The following is a 20,883-nucleotide window of genomic DNA, read 5'->3' on the forward strand; positions in this document are numbered from 1 at the left end:
AGCATCCTGACGCGTATCCAGGTAAGGTCTATCCTAGTCATAAATAACTATGTTTGGATGTTTGTTGGGTACTCACCTATACAAACTGCTGGATAGACATGTATGGCACGCAAATAGACAAAATTGGTGAACAGTAAAGAACCTAGCCATCAGCTACTTTAGGCTGTAAATGAATGTATATACAAACGAACTAATTTTGCCATGCACGTTTAAAAAAAAGAAGAGATACAGTCTACAGAAGAGTGATAAAATTAAATCGTGCTACCCGTACCTTCTCAACTTATGGTGAATCAAGTCTCTATTAGTGTTAAGGTTATTTGAAGAAATTATTATGTTTACTAACTTGAAACAGTGAGCTACAACGATTTATTTTAGTGTTGAAAATAGCGGTCTTAGGGTTAATATAATTGTTTTTAATATGATTTAAGTTTTGTATGGTTTAATTAAATAATAAATGAATGATCGAAGTAAAATCGAAATATGATCGAAGATGCTATATATTTAAAAGTATAATTCGCAGTCCATATAAGTCACCCTAAGATATAATAATGTTAGATTTTTTTTTGCATTTGCAGGTGAGCCAGTAGATACATCTTACGATGGAGATGATGTATACGACGACGATGACGAATATTTCGATGATGATGGTAACGTAGATGATGGTGGCGATGTTGGTGATGATGATGAAAATGATGATGAGCAAGTACCAAATAAACAGAAACCAAACCGAACTCCAAAACCAAGTACTAAGCCAAGTGAGAAACCGAGTAGTAAACCAAGTCCAAAACCGTCTGAAAAACCCAGTCCTACACCGGGTGATAAACTAAAACCAAAGCCGAGTCCGAAACCAACTGAAAAACCGAGCTCTAATCCAAGTCTGACACCTGGCGAAGAGGCTAATCCTAAACCTAACGAAAAACCTAGACCTAAGCCAAGTCCAAAACCGAGTGAAAAACCGAGCCCCAAACCGAGTGATAAACCAGGTTCAAAATCTGGAGGAGAACCAACTCCAAAGCCAAGCGAAAAGCCGAGCTCCAAACCAAGTCCGAAACCAAGTGGAAAACCTACTCCAAAACCAACGGGAAAGCCATATCCAAGACCTGGTGAAGAGCCAACTTCTAAACCAAATGAAGAACCGTCTTCAAAACCAGGCAATGACGCAACTCCAAAACCAAGTAGAAATCCTTACCCAAAACCCAATGAAAAACCTAGCTCGAAACCAAATGAAGAACCGAGTAACCCTAGACCTTCGGATGGTGAAGGGCCAGTGAGTAAAGATACTGATGATGTCTATTATGATGTTGTTGGTGGTGATGTTTATCCGGTTGATGGTGACATTGATGAGGATGACGATGATGAAGTTGATGCTGATGGACAATTACCTGAAGATTCTGATGAGAATGGACAAGAACCAGATGAATCTAAGCCCAACGAAGAATCTAGCAAGGAAGTCGGTTCAAGGCCAAAACCGAGTCGAAAACCAATGGACAAACCAACTGACAAACCCAGTCCAAAACCAACATCCCCAAGGCCCAATGATAAACCTGGTAAATATGAATTATAAAGAACTTTTGAATCCCAACTTAAATTACAACTTTACTCCACGCCAATAAAAAGACTTCGACAATAGCATTTTAAATCCTTACTACCTGTATGAAGTAAAACATTGATACCTGAGAATTCACGCAAGAATTAGGTATAATTTATATCCGGTCAAGGCGATATGACCCAACTGCATCTGACAGTAAAGTAGGATCAACTGACGCGGGATAATTATTCCTCACCAGTCGATAAAATTATGCCGGTCTCATTAGACGGCGTGTTAAGAATTATCTCCGTTAACTAAAAGCCTTTGTCTGTAAAAGAATTTACTAAAGGGTTAATATTATAACATATCCTTTTCTTTCTTACAGGTTCAAATACTGGTGATTCAAATACTCTTGATGACAAAGGTGATCACGACAGTGATGACGGTAATAACAAATATGATAACGAGAGTGATAATGATCACGATGGTCCGAAACCGAGTCACAAACCAAGACCGAAGCCAACTGACAAACCAGGCCCAAAACCAACACGTAAACCTGGTCCGAAACCAAGTGACAAACCAGGTTCCAATCCAAATGACAAACCAGGTCCAAAACAAACTGACAAACCAGGATCACAACCAAGCGATAAACCAGGATTAAAACCTAGTGATCGGCCGGGGTCAGAACCAAGTGATGAGTCGGGTTCAAAACCAACCAATAAACCGGGACCTAAATCAACTGATCGGCCAGTTTCAGAACCAAGTGATAAGCCTGGTTCAGAATCAAGTGATAAGCCTGGTTCAGAACCAAGTGATAAGCCTGGTTCGAAACCAACTAACAAACCAGGCCCAAAATCAACTGATCGGCCGGATTCAGAAACAAGTGATAAGCCAGGTTCCAAACCAAGTCATAAGCCTGGTTCAGAACTAAGTGACAAGCCTAGTTCCGAACCAACTAATAAACCGGGACCAAAATCAACGGATCAGCCAGGTTCAGAACCAATTGATAAGCCGGGTTCAAAACCGACTAATCAACCAGGACCAAAATCAACAGACCGGCCGGAGTCAGGATCAAGTGATGAGCCGGGTTTAGAACCAACTAATAGACCGGGCCCAAAATCAACTGATCGGCCGGATTCCGAACCAAGTGATAAGCCAGGTTCAGAACCAAGTGATAAGCCAGGTTTAGAACCAAGGGACAAGCCTGGTTCAAAACCAACTAATGAACCGGGACCAAAACAAACTGATCAGCCAGGTTCAGAACCAAGTGATAAGCCTGGTTCAAAACCAAGTGATAAGCCAGGTTTAGAACCAAGGGACAAGCCTGGTTCAAAACCAACTAATGAACCGGGACCAAAACAAACTGATCAGCCAGGTTCAGAACCAAGTGATAAGCCTGGTTCAAAACCAAGTGATAAGCCAGCTTTAGAACCAAGGGACAAGCCTGGTTCAAAACCAACTAATGAACCGGGACCAAAACAAACTGATCAGCCAGGTTCAGAGCCAAGTGATAAGCCGGCTTCAAAACCACCTGGCAAGCCAGGAACTAAACCAACTGATAAACCAGGATCAAGTTCAAGACCGGCGACATCCCCGAACACACCCGACAATCCTTCTGGAACAAATAGCACGTCAACTCCAAACGATAACTCGCCTGACGTATATTCTAATGAGGATGATGACACATCTCCAAGTGATACAACTGATGTTTCATCTGAACCTGACGATTCAAGCAACGCTGGTAAGCCTAGAAGATCCCCTGGCATTCGCCGTAAGCATCGCCGTCATAGAAGACCAGGGAAGAAAATTATCAGGAAGAGGATTGAAACTGATACTGGTACGTCTTGATTTAGTATACAAACCAAAATTGCTTGGATTCGTTGTATGTGAACTATTTTTTTAGTTGTAAACGTTCTTATACTTGAGGTTAATATGCCTCCTTAATTATTTTGTGTCCCGTTATGCTTTGACGGGAAGTGGACAATTGATATTTCCGACTCCTCCTTATCTATTTGATGAATTTCATTACGCGTTTAAATTGATTATTAAGAGACTCAGCAAGAATCACTACCACGTGTTGTAAAATATGTGCTGATCCTGGTTCGCAGGAGTTGCAATGGTGGATGTAAGTCAGTAGCGTACCTTGCCATAGAGAGGTCTATATGTAAAGAGGGCTCTTCAGGGCAGTGCGAACTTTAGGACGCTCGCTTAGTTTAATGTAGGTATGGAGCAAGAAGGGCCACAAAGCTCAGGGGCCCCGTATCACTGATACAGCTGATACAGCGGTAGCTACGTCCTTGGTGTAAGTGTGGACAAAGTCTAAATAACCACAATTGAATAATCAAATCCATACTATATTTTCAATTTAAATTATGATTTGGGCGTAATCTCGTGAAGTAAATGCTGGAAGTCGTGGATTCGATCTTCAGGACGGCTAAATAGTTTATGTTCTCTCAGTAACAGCGCTCTAGAATTGTGGCCAGTTTAGCGATAGTCACCTAGTATAACATCAAACCCAAAAAGTGAAAAGTGGATGCTTTGATTAAATCTCTTATCCCTTCGAGAATAAAGGCGTCAGTTTTCAGTCGAAGCTAGTATATTTAACTGAGTAAATTATCCCGTTTCAGGCACAACAGTTGTTAAGCGTACTGATGGCACTATAGTCACCGTTTACGAAGATGATTATTACATCCCAGACGACAATTACGATGATGATAGTGAGGATGTGGACGATGATGAAACAAATCCAAATAAACCAAACACTAAGCCCAGAGGTGGAAAGGGTCCAAAACGGAAGCCAAGACGTAAACCACGTCGTAAGCCATCTGACAACACATCGCCAGGTTCAAAACCGAATAAAAAGCCGTCTCCTAAACCAGGCGAAGAGCCTGCTCCAAAGCCGACTAGAGAGCCGAAACCGAGTGAAAAGCCAAGTCCTAAACCAAGTGATAAACCAACTCCCAAACCTGAAAAAGAGGTGACTACCAACCCTGGTGGGAAACCGTCTACAAAATCTGATGAAGAACTAAAACCTAAACCTGGTGCGGAGCCTACTTCTCAACCTGGTGAAAATTCTACTACAAAACCTAGCGAAAAGCCAACACAAATACCAGGCGAAAAACCAACTGCGGAACCCTGTGATGAGGCGTCTTTAAAACCTGACGGAAAACCAACTACAAAACCCGGCGAAGAGTCGAGCCCAAAACCAGATGAAAAATCAAAGCCAGGTGAAGAACTTACTCCTGACTCTTCGAAGTCAACTACTACTACTGGCAGTACACCTGGATCAAATGGAGGTTCTCCTACAACTGACGGCACCCCACGCGGCAGTACTCTTGGACCTAATGAAGGTTCACCTACAACTGACGGCAGCCCCAGTGGCAGTACTCCTGGACCGAATGGAGGTTCTCCTACAACTGACGGCAGCCCCAGTGGCAGTACTCCTGGACCGAATGGAGGTTCTCCTACTACTGACGGCATCCCCAGTGGCAGTTCTCCTGGACCGAATGGAGGTTCTCCTACAACTGACGGCAGCCCCAGTGGCAGTACTCCTGGACCGAATGGAGGTTCTCCTACAACTGACAACAGCCCCAGTGGCAGTACTCCTGGACCGAATGGAGGTTCTCCTACAACTGACGGCAGCCTCAGTGGCAGTACTCCTGGACCGAATGGAGGTTCTCCTACAACTGACAACAGCCCCAGTGGCAGTACTCCTGGACCGAATGGAGGTTCTCCTACTACTGACGGCAGCCCCAGTGGCGGTACTCCTGGACCGAATGGAGGTACTACACCTGGCGATAGACCAACTGGCAGTTCCCTTGGACCGAAAGGAGGTTCTCCTACAACTGACAGCAGCCCCAGTGGCGGTACTCCTGGACCGAATGGAGGTTCTCCTACTACTGACGGCAGCCCCAGTGGCAGTTCTCCTGGACCGAATGGAGGTTCTCCTACAACTGACGGCAGCCTCAGTGGCAGTACTCCTGGACCGAATGGAGGTTCTCCTACAACTGACAACAGCCCCAGTGGCAGTACTCCTGGACCGAATGGAGGTTCTCCTACTACTGACGGCAGCCCTAGTGGCGGTACTCCTGGACCGAATGGAGGTACTACACCTGGCGATAGACCAACTGGCAGTTCCCTTGGACCGAAAGGAGGTTCTCCTACAACTGACAGCAGCCCCAATGGCGGTACTCCTGGACCGAATGGAGGTTCTCCTACTACTGACGGCAGCCCCAGTGGCAGTTCTCCTGGACCGAATGGAGGTTCTCCTACAACTGACGGCAGCCTCAGTGGCAGTACTCCTGGACCGAATGGAGGTTCTCCTACAACTGACAACAGCCCCAGTGGCAGTACTCCTGGACCGAATGGAGGTTCTCCTACTACTGACGGCAGCCCTAGTGGCGGTACTCCTGGACCGAATGGAGGTACTACACCTGGCGATAGACCAACTGGCAGTTCCCTTGGACCGAAAGGAGGTTCTCCTACAACTGACAGCAGCCCCAATGGCGGTACTCCTGGACCGAATGGAGGTACTACACCTGGCGATAGACCAATTGGCAGTTCCCTTGGACCGAATGGAGGGTCTCCTACAACTGACGGCAGCCCCAGTAGCAGTACTGCTGGACCGAATGGAGGTTCTCCTACAACTGATGGCAGCACAAGTGGCAGTTCTCATGGACCAAATGGAGGTTCTACACCTGGCAACAGTCCAACTGGCAGTACCCCTGGACCAAACGGAAGTTCCACACCTGGCGACAGCCCAACTGGCAATTCCTCTGGACCGGATGAAAATTCTCCCACAACCGTTAGCAGCCCGAAAGGAGGTTCCCCTGGACCGGATAGAAATCCAAAAACTGATGTTACGACTGACTCCGAACCAAACTCAGTCAACCAATCCACGACAGAGTATTCCCCTGGCAAACCAGATGATTCAACCAATAGTCCCTCTGAACGAACTCCGAAAACTGGCAGAAAGCGCAGACCTGGTCGTAGACCTCGTAAACCCAAGCATGGACGTCGTGTCATCACCAAAACTGACTCCAGATCTTCGTCTAAAGTAGTAACAGGTAATTGATTAATAATATAATAATATATATACTGTCCGACTGCTCCACGGGCCTTTACTACTGAGAGGGATTAGGCCTTAGTCCACCACACTGGCCTAGTACGGATTGGTAGACTTCACACACCCTCAAAATTCCCATAGAGAACTTCTCTAGTATGCAGGTTTCCTCACAATGTTTTCCTTTACCGTTAAAGCAATCGATAATTCACAAAGAATGCTCATATTATTTTAGAAAAGACTGAGGTGCGTGCCCTTAGGTTTTGAACCTGCGGACATTCGTCGCAGCAGTCCGTTCCACACCCAACTAGACTATCACCGCTTAAACACAGCGTTATTTTAGCCACAGATATCTAATACCGGACCAGGATACTGGTGTTATGTGTCACCTGCACTTCGGACATACAAACATCTATTTATACATATTATAAAACAAAGTCTGTCTGTTTGTGATCGATTTTCTCAAAATCTACTGAACGGATTTTTATAAAATTTAATATGGAGATAGCTTAAGACCCTGGGAAGATTATAAGCTATTTATCCCGGGAAAATATATAGTGAGACTTTTATCCCGGTAAACTTCTTCACGTGGGAACCGAGCAAAAACTAGTATCAAATAATTTTTGTTCCTTCCACTTTAGATTCATAAAATATCATTTGTCTCCATGTGAGGATCAGCCCAACTACAAGTACAGTTTAACATTAAATTATTTTTATTCCAGGCACACGCTCTGACACAGTATATACCGTCGAAACAGAATTCGAACCGATCGGAAACTCCGGAGAACCTGACTGCTTACCAGACGGCTCCGTTGGCAACCCTAGTGTAGGTTCTAGTCCAAGCCCTAACCCTGCAACTATTACAAAACCAACGGATAAACCAAGCTCAAAACCATATCCAGAGCCAAATCCTGAACCGAGTACGGAACCTAATTCCGAGCCAACTCCCAAAGCCAATCCGGAGCCAACTTCCGAACCAAATGCAGCATCAACTACTGGACCAACTTCCGAACCAAATGCTGCATCAACTCCTAAACCAAGTGCCGGATCAACTGCCGAACCAAATGCTGCATCAACTCCTAAACCAAGTGCTGGATCAACTTCCGAACCGAATGCTGCATCAACTCCTGGACCAAGTTCTGGACCAACTTCCGAACCAAATGCGGGATCAACTCCTAAACCAAGTCCTGGATCAACTCATGAACCAAATTCGGGGTCATCTCCTGGACCAAATTCTGGATCAACTTCCGAACCAAATGCTGCATCAACTCCTAGACCAAATTCTGGATCAACTTCCGAACCAAATGGGGCATCAACCCCTGGACCCAGTCCTAGATCAACTTCCGAACCAAATGCAGTATCAACTCCTAAACCAAGTGCTGGATCAACTTCCGAACCAAATGCGGGATCAACTCCTAAATCAAGTTCTGGATCAACTCATGAACCAAATTCGGGGGTCATCTCCTGGACCAAATTCTGGATCAACTTCCGAACCAAATGCTGCATCAACTCCTAGACCAAATTCTGGATCAACTTCCGAACCAAATGGGGCATCAACCCCTGGACCCAGTCCTAGATCAACTTCCGAACCAAATGCAGCATCAACTCCTAAACCAAGTGCTGGATCAACTTCCGAACCAAATGCGGGATCAACTCCTAAATCAAGTTCTGGATCAACTCATGAACCAAATTCGGGGTCATCTCCTGGACCAAATTCTGGATCAACTTCCGAACCAAATGCTGCATCAACTCCTAGACCAAATTCTGGATCAACTTCCGAACCAAATGGGGCATCAACCCCTGGACCCAGTTCTAGATCAACTTCCGAACCAAATGCAGCATCAACTCCTAAACCAAGTGCTGGATCAACTTCTGAACCAAATGCGGCATCAACTCATGAACCAAATTCTGGACCAACTCATGAACCAAGCTCAACACTAACTCCTGAGCCAAATGTGAGATCAACTTATGAACCCAATTCGGAGTCAACTTCCAAACCAAACGAAGTATCAACTCCCATACCAACTTCTGAACGAAATCCGGAATCAACTCCTGAACCTAGCTCCACGCAAGCACCGAGCACATCGACAAGTTCCTCTACTCCTCGTAGTTACCCACCATATGGCGGTCCACGAACCCATAAACCACACAAGCCAGGTCATGGCAGAATATGTATTTGCTTCCACAGCATAGATGATATCCCTATTAAATACAGAAATCAGATTGGCGTTCGTTAAAACAATGTTTAACTAATAAGCATGAATTTGAAAAAAACGTTTTGAAGACGACATAAAATTAAGTGGAATTAAAAAACCCTGTTTGGGGATAAAAAAAACCCTAAATATAATTTATTAATTCAATATTATAATATAAATGTTTTCAAGTGTAAATTAGAATATTTTATGATGAAATTAATTACTTATAATTTTTTTAAATGAAATTTATCTTGTAATGTTATGATTAATAAATAAATATGATTAATTATATTGTTTTAATATAACTATATGAATAACATTAAACTATATAATTATAGACTGGGCATCAGAAGTTATTACGAATTGGTAATAAGTCGCTGTCTTATTTAAAATGTCCGTATGACAAGATGTCACAGTGTCCTTAGATATTAATACAATAAAAAATACAGAAAATATGCTATTATGCACGTTAAAAACTTGCAAATCACGAGATGGAAAAATGAAGTATTCCACATTGGTGTTTTGCTAATTCACAGTAGATTGAATAACCATCACATAAGCGCAACGTTTTTATATAACAATCTTTCTTTAATTATATTTTACGTTCCTTTTCAATTCTGTCAAGATTTCAAAAAAATATTTACGCTTTATTTTACACAATCGAATACATTGGGGTAAATGTTCCATTAAATAAATACATTTGAAGTAAACAACAGAAAAAATACTCTTTACTTCGTCCTAATTCTGTCTTAGAAGATCTATACGAGTCAATCGCTCGAGGAAAGTAATAAAATTGTGCCCCAAAATAGTTTAATTAACCGTACGATTCGTGTAGGTGGGGACCAAAGAGTTTTAAGATTATACAGAGCGGACTATGGGAATTTGTTATCTATACCTATGTAGTATGTTAAGCATATTGTTTTTGGTATTCACCTCTATAATAATAACAGCCTTGTATTATACACTTGCCCACTGCTGAGCACGGGCCTCCTCTACTACTGAGAGGGATTAGGCCTTAGTCCACCACGCTGACCTACTGCGGATTGGTAGACTTCACACACCTTCGAAATTCCTATAGAGAACTTCTCAGATGTGCAGGTTTCCTCACGATGTTTTCCTTCACCGTTAAAGCGAACGATAAATTCACAAAGAATACACACATGATTTTAGAAAAGTCAGAGGTGTGTGCCCTTTTGATTTGAAACTGCGGACATTAGTCTTGGCAGTCCGTTCCACACCCAACTAGGCTATCGCCGCTTACACATTCACCTCTATGTTTGTCTTTAAATTAAAAAAAAAAACTGTAACAGTGTTTAAGGAATATAAAATAAAGTAGTACAGTAAGCAAGTACTAAAGTTTCATTTCTAATACGGACATTGCGAAGATTGGCATACAAAAATTTTGCGCTTATGTGACGGTTACTCGATATACCATAATAACAAAACTTCAATGTAACATAATTCATATTTATTCCATATCGTAATTTACACGTTTTTAATGCGCATATCAGCATATTTTCTGTAAATATGTCATTTTAGTATTCATATCTAAGGACGCTGTGACGTCATACGGACATTTCAAACAAGACATTACCAATTGGTAATAACTTTTGGAGCAAAAATTTGGTTCTAATGTCTGGTTTATAACTAACTATACTGTGTAATTTCTTTGGTAACAAACAATTTTGTACCATCAGGTGTTGAAAGGGGACGTGGGTGTCAATACGATGTCTTTGTGTTGGATTTTTAATGTATTCATTTATATATTTTGTATACAGCAAAGTAGATACATACTTTTTAATGTTCATTACTTCTAAATAAAAATATTAGCACTGTATTTTATACTGTCTCACTGCTGCGCATGCCTCTACTGAGAGATTAGACCTTAGTCCACCACGCTGTAGTGCGGGCAGACTTCACACACCCTCAAAATTTCTATAGAGAACTTCTTAAGTATGCAGGTTGACCCACTATGTTATCCTTCACCGTTAAAACAAGCGATAATTCACAAAGAATATGTACACATAACTTTAGAAAAGTCAGATGTGTGTTTAGGATTTGAACCTTTTTTTTGTTTTCGCGGAGAAAGTGTCTTATTACTACCGCCCAGCCTTCGTCGGGGACGACTGAGCGGTTATGCTGGGGTAACCGTGCCTTACGGCCCGGCGTTAAGCCGCCGGGATTTGATGGTGACCTTCGCGCGACCGCCGGGCCGAGTCCCCAACCCTATATACAACTTAAACCTATGCACGGCCTACCAGCTGAAACTCCGGCCCTCTTCGGCGCATTTGGGACGGCTGCGGGCTTCCTCTGACGTTGAAGTGTCTAAGTCTGCGGCCGCACCCGCCCCTGCGCGGTAGGGGGTTGAACCTGCGGATATTCGTCTCGGCAGTCCGTTCCACCTCTAACTAGGCTACCGCTGTTATGCATAAATATAAATTGTATTATATTTTTTATTTATTAGGAAAAATGATAAAATAAAATACTTTATTTATCACGTAGGCGAACAAAGTTGCACTTATGACACGTCAAAACAAAGCATAAGAATAATTATTATTATTTTTAAACAACTATTAAAATTACTTATATAACTATGGATATTCTAAATTAGAGATAAAATTTATAATAAAAACAAGGTACAAACCAAAGTAACCAGCTCGGGCTGGCAAGTAGGGGGAAATAGAAGGATAACGCGTCGCGATCCTACCGGCGAGGACATGAGCCCTAACCTAGCTGACCTACCAGCCTTTCACTAACTACCTAAGTGATGACTACCCGATGAAAAAAGGCAGAAAGAAACACCGGCTTCACTTTTTTGAAGATTCGATCTTCAGTGTAGAATACTTAGTCTGGCCATAAATACTGTTACACTTAATTATAAAAAAATATTACATTTGAATTTCGAATCTGTCATTTTTATACGATTGTTCATTGTGTTTTCTCATTTTGGCGCCAATACATTGTAAAATATTTTGCGATATTAAAATGGTGTGGGGTGATAAAGAGAACCGAATCGCTGTGATAGCATTACACAAAGTAGGTATGGAGCCAAATGCAATTTTTAAAACTCTCCATACACTTGGTATTAGTAAAATGTTTGTGTACCGGGCTATTAATAGGTACAATGAGACCTCCTCTGTTTGTGACAGAAAAGATCTGGCCGTCCACGTAGTGTTCGTACGAAAAAGGTGGTCAAAGCAGTAAGGGAAAGAATTCGAAGAAATCCTGTCCGAAAGCAAAAGATTTTATCTCGGGAAATGAAGATAGCACCTAGAACCATGTCGCGTATTTTAAAAGATGACTTAGGACTTGCAGCCTATAAGAGACGCACTGGCCATTTCTTAACTGATAATTTAAAGAAGAATAGGGTGGTAAAATCGAAACAACTACTGAAGCGGTACGCAAAGGGAGGTCACAGAAAAATTTTGTTTACGGATGAGAAAATTTTTACAATTGAGCAACATTTTAACAAACAAAATGACCGTATTTATGCTCAAAGCTCTAAGGAAGCTTCCCAATTAGTCGACAGAGTGCAACGTGGACATTATCCGACTTCAGTGATGGTTTGGTGGGGTGTTAGCTATGAAGGAGTGACTGAGCCATATTTTTGTAAAAAAGGTATCAAAACATCGGCACAAGTGTATCAAGATACCATTCTTGAGAAGGTAGTTAAGCCCCTTAACATCACCATGTTCAATAACCAAGTATGGTCCTTCCAGCAAGACTCGGCGCCGGGTCATAAAGCTCGGTCCACGCAGTCTTGGTTGGAATCGAACGTTTCGGACTTCATCAGAGCTGAAGACTGGCCGTCGTCTAGTCCCGATCTTAATCCGCTGGATTATGATTTGTGGTCAGTTTTAGAGAGTACAGCTTGCTCTAAACGCCATGATAATTTGGAGTCCCTAAAACAATCTATACGATTGGCAGTGAAGAATTTTCCCATGGAAAGAGTGCGTGCTTCTATTGATAACTGGCCTCATCGTTTAAAGGACTGTATTGCAGCCAATGGAGACCACTTCGAATAAGCTTTTTATATTTTTAATTGTTTTATATTTATGTATTAAACTGACACACTGTAAAAGTAATAAATGTTATTTGCAGTTAACAATTTTCTTTTTTCTTTATTACAATATTTATGGCAAGACTAGGTATATTTGTTGTTGATGTGTATTATTAAATAAAATCAATTTTAATACGATTAGGCGTAAACATCTTATTTTTATATAAGATAGTATGAAAAGAAAGCAAGATAAATAGTATGTAAAATTCCATTAGAATTAGAAATCGACACGGTGACAGCTACAAATGGAACAGTTAATCGTCCTGAAAAGATTTGTCTCAATTTAACGCTAATACTTTAAGGCTTAGGGAGACTGGGGACAGCGGGTTGAAGGAAAGAAATATTTGGCAACAAACATTGAGGTATATTCTATGGACATGAACGTCCATATAAACTATTTGTTTAAAATCTGAACTAAAATGTCGTAAACCAAAACGTCACTTTTATAACCTATTTATTCATTTGAACAACAAATAATTATTCTTATTTAACTAATATTTCTTATTCAAATCCAAGTTTACAGTTAGACTCGAGTTCTTATATCATGAGCGCGACTCCGTACACAACAAGCTGTCAATATTGACCATACCAGTCAGTTTGAATGGATTGCAGCTCAATTCAGTTGAACACAGTGAATGTTCGGAACGCCAAATCTATTATGTAGTACATATATACCGTTGGCAACAAACACAACATATTTTTTTTATTTAATTTAGACGCAAAACAGGTTACAATCATATTTTTTACAATATTATAAAATATACAAACTTAAAACTAGATTGTATTCCAAAACATGCACCCTTATACTAGTTAATTCCTTAAAGTGTAATATAAATTTAAATTATTGAATTGTGTACAATATTGCCGTGCTTAGCGCAAAAGCGGTATGTCAGGGAAACTTTATTTTGAAATAATCGAAGTTTTGTAAATATAGTTTTGTATATAAAACTGAGATAGAGAAACTCTTTAAGGATTTTTTAACAAGTTCTAAACAAGATACAGTTATTTTAATTAAGTTAATTGGGTGGGTATTTCTTTAAGCTATCTGACGACATAAAAATCAAGTTTTTGATTTTTTTTGAGATACCGCTTTTGAGCTTAGCTCGGCAGAATAGATAAATAATACAATTACTATTATTAGTGTAATTTTATATAACAATGGGTTTGTTTCAGCGACAAAGATTACAACCCAGGAAGCGGCGATAGCCTAGTTGGTTATGGAACGGACTGCCGAGAAGAATGTCCGCAGGTTCAAAACCCAAACGCACCTCTGACTTCTCTAAAATTATCTGTATTCTTTGTGACTTATCGCTTGTTTTAACGGTGAAGGAAAACATCGTGAGGAAACCTGCATACATGCGAAGTTCTCTATAGGAATTTTGACTATGCGTGAAGTTCACCACCCCGAACTAGGCCAGCGTAGTGGACTAACGCCTAATCCCTCTCGGTAGTAAAAGAGGTCCGTGCAGTGGGAGAGTATATAGTACATGGCTGATATTATTATATACTATGTGGTTACTTCTAAGAGGGTACTGTGATTTTTGACTTAGTACTGATATTGAGCAAAACACCTATAACTTTACCTGATTTGAACCCGAGATCTCAGCGCGCTAGTCTTTCCGTAAAACAACTGCGCCAACGAGACAGTCTTTAAATTAATCTGCAGATATATTTGCATCCACGTGTGTTAACCCCTCCAGAGTCTTGGCATTTAATTATACGAAGTGGCTTGCATTTATACAAATGGAAGAAAGTGGGGAAAAATAGACTTTAATGCACATTTGAAAAAAATGCAAGTTTGTGCATGACCTACGTATTATATCTGGCGGTCCGTACACTCATCGTGTTCAACTCAACTGTACTGCAATCCATACACCTGAGTAGTATGATTTAAACATTGACAGCGTGAGGTTATGTACGGAGTAGCGCTCATAATATAAGAACTTGAGTCTAACCCCTTATTCATAGACGTTTTTTATCTAAGGACGAAGTAAAGCTGTGATATCGCTTGCTTCAACGGTAAAGGAAAACATCGTTTGGAAACCTGCATACCTATGAAATTTTCTATAGGAATTTTGAGGGTGTGTGAAGTCTACCAATCTGCATTACAGCGTGGTGGACTAAGGCCCAATCTCTCAGTAGTAGAGGCCCGTGCAGCAATGGGACGGTATATAATACGGGCTTGATATAATGATACATTATCAGTCTTACTTATAAAATTGTTTTAGCGTTGAGGTGGTTAAAAATTGCTTAAATAGCTCTCAAAAACATTACCAGTTCCTAGTTTGAACCTTATTAAAGGCAAGATGGTGGGTCTTGACTTACAGCTGATCGAGTAAATTTGTGATTTAACTAAGCATAGCTTTGTGAATTTTTATACGTAAGACTGTATGTGGTTACTTGTAATGTACATACTGGCGATAATATAAAAATAAAACATCTCCAGCTATAATATATTTATAAACAATTACTCCATGAACCAAAGAAATATTTCCAAATTAAACTGTCCATCCTGGCCCAACCTCCCCTCGCCTCCGTTCTCACAAACATCCCTTAGTATAAAAGCTGGGGACGCTCACCATGGAATCACAGTCCAACATCAACATGTCGCAAATACTTATTGAATTCATCGCTTTATGTTTGATCTGCGTAGTCACAGGCAGCAATGACATTAAGGTAAGTTTAACTTATTCGTTAACCGACTTTGAAAAAGGAGGACGTTCTTCATTCTTAGACCATCTACAAACGCGTCATGTAATTTTGTCACTCAATATAACATAGAAAGTGCAACACATACTATACTGTTTTGTTTTGTTATGATTTTTTTTTGCTTTGAATGACGAGACGAGCTTGTTGTAAGCGTGAAACAGAAGACACCATCCAACACGTTGAATTACAAAGTATTGTTTGGTATTCCACTGCGCTCGCAATCCAGACATGAGATGTTAAGTCTTATATCCAGTAGTTGAAATATGTACATTAAAAAAAAATTAAAAAACACAATTAATAAGTATAAATTAATCTGAAGAATAATTAAGAAGTATGGTTTATCTTATATAATAAAGATTAATTTTTGTATACCATAGAGCCAAACACTCATATTAGATTTTGGTGTAAAAGATTACATAAAAATACACAAATATAAAAAGTATAATTAAGTTCCTGGTGGTAGGATATATTTTATATCCTCTCGTATAGCGACCGCACACATGGTGTTAAAACCCGCCATAGTGGCCCACGTGTGTCGCGTTCCGAGATCAGTCTGTGTATATCCGGTTCGAACAGGCCGGTATAATAATAACGACTGTTGAAGGGTAATCATCTCTCGTCAGTCGACATTTAATTTGGAAACCACTCCACTTACCATCAGGTGCAGCTGGATCACTTGTGCTGCTCGTATAAAAAATATATTTTTATTTTTTAAGCACATAAAGCATTACATTAAAAAAATGGAAGCTGTGTTATCTTTGTTTATAAAATCATGCAAATAGCTCATACAGCCGTGGTATTGAATTTTAAGAAAACTTTTTCATGTATAGAAAACGCAAAGGTATATAATTCATACAGCCAATGTAATATAGTTTAGATAACTTTTTTTTCTGCAGGATGAAGGCGACCGAGGAGCACATAGCGACAGAGGGGCTCTTTGGTTTGGACCTAGACTTGGCAAACGTTCTTTAAAATTATCTAGCGAAGATGATAGGTATTTAATTATTTTATTATATTGAATTACTTTTGTACACCAGTTGATGTCTAGCATTACTAACTATAAGGCAATTGTAGCTTATTCTTGATTTTTTTTATGACACGCAAAGTTCTTTATAGTATATATTCTCACCGGAATCTGATGACTAAGTAATGCGACTTAGTGCATTTCTTCATTATTTTTATTTCAATAAAGTTAGCTGTATGAAATATTTGTTCCATTTATGCGCAGATTGGCCGTTAGTTCATGTTATCAATAAAAGATGGCGCTATTTTAAAAAATGTGCATTTAGTTTATGCTTTGAAAAAAATATGAATCTGTAGGTTAAAACAAATTGAACAAAATTATGTTCTCTTACAGACAAGCTTTCTTCAGACTATTGGAAAGTGCGGACACTCTCAAATACTATTACGACCAGCTGCCATACTATGAAAGACAAGTTGACGAACCGGCCAAAGGTATATACATATTATAAAACAAAGCCCCCTTTTCTGTCTATCTATGTTATCAATTTTCTCAAAATCTACTGGACGGATTTTTATAAAATTTGGTATAGAGATAGTTTGAGGCCCTGGGAAGGTTATAGGCTATTTTTTATTCCGGGAAAATATATAGCGGGATTTTTATCCCGGAAAACTCCATCACGCGGGCAAAAGCTAGTATATTATAATTGAAACTGCTTCCCCGATAGTCTCAAGTCTCTTAAGGTGTTTTACTAGCAATTTTTTTACAAATGGATAGTTTTAAACAAACATTTCACTCAATATTTGAAATATTTGCAAATATATATAAATATTATATATCGTCTCAATGCTGGGCACGGGTCTGCTCTACTACTGAGAGGGTTTAGGCCTTAGACCAACACGCTGTAGTGCAGATTGGTAGACTTTACATGCTTACAGTTATGTAGGTTTCCTCACAATGTTTTCTTTCACCGTTAAAGCAAGCGATAATTCACAAAGAATACTCACATATTTTTTAGTCAGAGATGTATGGGTTGTGTTTGAACCAGCGGAAATTCGTCTCAGCAGTCCTCAAGGCAATCGCCGATACCGCTACTTTGCAAATATTTTCCCCCAATTAACTGCACATACGAAGTACGAATAGATTTAGGTATCCACAGACGAGTTCAATATTTTCTTTTTGATAGGAAGCGAGTCATTAAATATGTCAATACAATTAGATTTTTCTACAATTCGGTTATATAATCTGTACAAGCGAGGAACAGGCGATTGACTTCCAAAGTTAGTTCTACTGAATCTATAATAAATAACATGGGTATCTAGGTATTTGAGTAGGTAAATTAAAAGAGAATTTAATGAAAATAGGTTCACCATCTCGAAGTTTTGACAAAGTGAAGACCGAAGTAACAGTTTGTTTTTTTTTAGAAATTCTATAAAACTGTACTGGCTGTTATATATTCCAGTGTTTTTTCAAATTTATAAAGCTATACTGGCTGTTTTATTTTCCAGTGACGAAGAAGGTAATCTTCACTCCCAAACTGGGAAGGAGTTTGGACGATTCCACTCAAGAGAAGCGGGTTTACGAAAACTTCGAGTTCACCCCGCGGCTTGGTAGACGAATCTCTGAGGACATGCCTGCCACGCCTTCTGATCAGGAATATCCAATGTAATTAATTTTTATTAACATTATTATATATAAATTTGCATGCTGTGGTCTCTTATAATTGAAGAGGCACGTCACATTGTTAATTGTACCAATATTACATTGTATTTAATATATGCCGTGTATCCTTTGTTGGAGGTCCTTAAATAAATAAATTCATTCTACACAGCAACTTGCCTCGGTGGACAATTAATATTTCCAACTTCCATATCTTTCTATTTGATTAATTTCGTTGCGTAATGACACATTAGTTTTCCCTGAGACTCGGCGAGCTTCACCGCTCGGTGTCATACAATGCCACTGCTGATCCTTACAGGAGTTGTAGTGGGTGTGAAGGCGGGAAAGTCTCTAAAAGAACAAATAATAACATTCCTCGGTGGCGTATGTGTGTACGCTGGTTGCCAACGATTATTCGGAGAAATATAGTATATTTCAAAACAAGGTATAAAAAAGGTACACTTCAAAAAATTATACTTAATATTTAAGGCGAGGTTTAAAACAAGCAAACTGACTTTTTAAAAAATGTTAGTAAATAAAAAAAACATTCTATTTTCTTTGTATTATCGTTGTCATTAAAAAAAATAATTTATATAGCATCTTAGATAAGTACTAGATCTAGTAAATCCTATTTTAGCATAATGTTCTGCAATTTTACAGATTGCCTACCTTAATACAAAATTTTACAGAATGCTGTTTTTGAAACTAGTCGACTCATTTTATGGACAAAATAGATAAATATACAAGGTCTAAATGTCTTCCATGCATTCATACTTTGCCAAGATGTTTAATTGTATTTTCTTCACCAGGTACCACCCAGACCCTGAGCAAATCGATACGAGGACCAGGTATTTCTCTCCCAGACTTGGACGCACTCACTTCTCACCACGTCTCGGCAGGGAACTTAGTTATGGTAAGTGATCAGTTTTCACTTCTAAAGGAGCTTACGCCGTAATATGCTCCAACAAAAAAGCAGGCTAACCGTATGTTTAGAAGCTATATATTCAAATTTACAAAACGTTTAAAAAAATATTGTCATATATATATAATTATTTTAAAGCATCGATATATATGTACTACGTACTAGATCGGGCGTTCCTCGTTATTCGACTCAACTGTACTGCAATCCCTACATCTGAATTTAGTATGATTTCAACTTTGACAGCGTGTATTTATGTACGGAGTGGCGCTCATATAAAAACTCGAGTCTAAGTGTAAACTTGGATGTGAATAAACAATATTAGTCAAATAATTAAAATTATTTGTTGTTCAAGTGAATATAAAGGATATAACAGTGATATTTTGGTTGCCATTTTAGTTTAGATTTTGATCAAATAGTTTATATCGACGTTCGTGTCTATAGAATATACCTACGCCAGTGTTTTAAAGGTAAATATTTTTTTTTGTAATGTGTATAAAAATATGCGCATTAACAAAACGCAAATTACGATATGTCAAAAATATGAAGTATTTTACATTGATGTTTTGCTATTACTGTAGATTGAGTGACCATCGCATGAGCGCAATTTTTTTTTATGACAATCTAATGTCCTTTCTATATAATCTTAGTACTCTTTGATACAAACTAATTAATAATGGCAGTTCTATGTATAAAGTTGTTAATTATTTGCCTCACTTATATAATCATTTAGGTTATGATATATAAATATATGTATTGCTTTGAATAACGAGAAATCTTACCGTTCGCCTGATAGTAAGCGATATGACCGCCCATAAATAGTAGAAACACCATAAATTACAAAGTATTAATATTCCACTGCGCTCGCCATCCTAAGACATGAGATGTTAATTATGTCCAGTAGTTTCACTGGCTACAATGTTTAAGGAACACATTACTGGCGGTAGAAATAGTCATTTCAATGATACCTAGGCGGACTCACACATATGAGAGACGTAACACCAGTTGCTGAATAAATTTTATCTGATTTGAAAACTTAGCCCTTATTTTTTTGCAGATATGCCGACGAATGTCCGAGTGGCGCGAAGCACGAATAAAACCTTGAACTAAGAACGTAATAATCACTCTGTGTACAATGTTTTGGACGAAATGTGTTAATCTTATGTATATTAAAATACTGATTATTTACTCATTGTTTCATTTTATTGAATTTGGTAGCAGCTTCGCCCGCGTGAAGGAGTTTTTCTGGGAAAAAAGTCCTGTTATACCGGGTCATTTTGACATTGCGTTACTAAATGAAACCACATACATTGTGCCAAAAAACATTCATTAATAACGAATATTTTCGCCAAAAATCCTGATTTTAGTTTTCTGATTTTTTGAAGTTTAATGCGAATATGACGTGTGCGTGAATATATTTCTGAATGAAAGTATGATGTCACTTCAACAAAATCCCTAATTGTAGTGGCATTAGGGCGCGTAAAATTGAAATGACTTTGTATTCATATTTATTTTGTTCGAAACTTACACTTTTTTGTTTCACGTTTACGTTTTAAGTAACCTATTGTAAAGTGTTATATCCAAGTAGATTAGTATGTGGTTTCATTTAGTAACGCAATGTCAAAATGGTCCTGTATATTTTCCCGAGATAGTCTATAACCTTTCCAGGGTCTTAAACTATCTCCATACCAATATTCATAAGAATCCGTTCAGAAGATTTTGAGAAAATCGATAACATACAAACAAAGAGAAAAGGGGTCATTGTTTTATAATATGTACAGATGGCTCGC

General features: G+C 39.2%; 2 protein-coding genes across 2 annotated transcripts; both read left to right on the forward strand.

Moving 5' to 3' along the window:
- The first annotated feature begins 98 nt into the window (after positions 1 to 98).
- On the forward strand, positions 99 to 8,180 carry LOC115453986 (mucin-12). The gene is made up of 5 exons (XM_037440663.1): positions 99 to 133; positions 541 to 1,547; positions 1,914 to 3,365; positions 4,156 to 6,594; positions 7,313 to 8,180. Exons 1-5 carry the CDS (start codon positions 99 to 101, stop codon positions 8,104 to 8,106), a joined length of 5,727 nt encoding a protein of 1,908 aa, XP_037296560.1. The 3' UTR covers positions 8,107 to 8,180.
- A 7,259-nt stretch (positions 8,181 to 15,439) lies between these two features.
- On the forward strand, positions 15,440 to 20,281 carry LOC115453743 (PBAN-type neuropeptides). The gene is made up of 6 exons (XM_030182466.2): positions 15,440 to 15,521; positions 16,451 to 16,548; positions 16,912 to 17,009; positions 18,024 to 18,180; positions 18,984 to 19,087; positions 20,151 to 20,281. Exons 1-6 carry the CDS (start codon positions 15,450 to 15,452, stop codon positions 20,201 to 20,203), a joined length of 582 nt encoding a protein of 193 aa, XP_030038326.2. The 5' UTR covers positions 15,440 to 15,449; the 3' UTR covers positions 20,204 to 20,281.
- Positions 20,282 to 20,883: the final 602 nt, after the last annotated feature.

The sequence above is a fragment of the Manduca sexta genome, chromosome 1 (assembly GCF_014839805.1).
Source record: "Manduca sexta isolate Smith_Timp_Sample1 chromosome 1, JHU_Msex_v1.0, whole genome shotgun sequence".
Taxonomy (NCBI): domain Eukaryota; kingdom Metazoa; phylum Arthropoda; class Insecta; order Lepidoptera; family Sphingidae; genus Manduca; species Manduca sexta.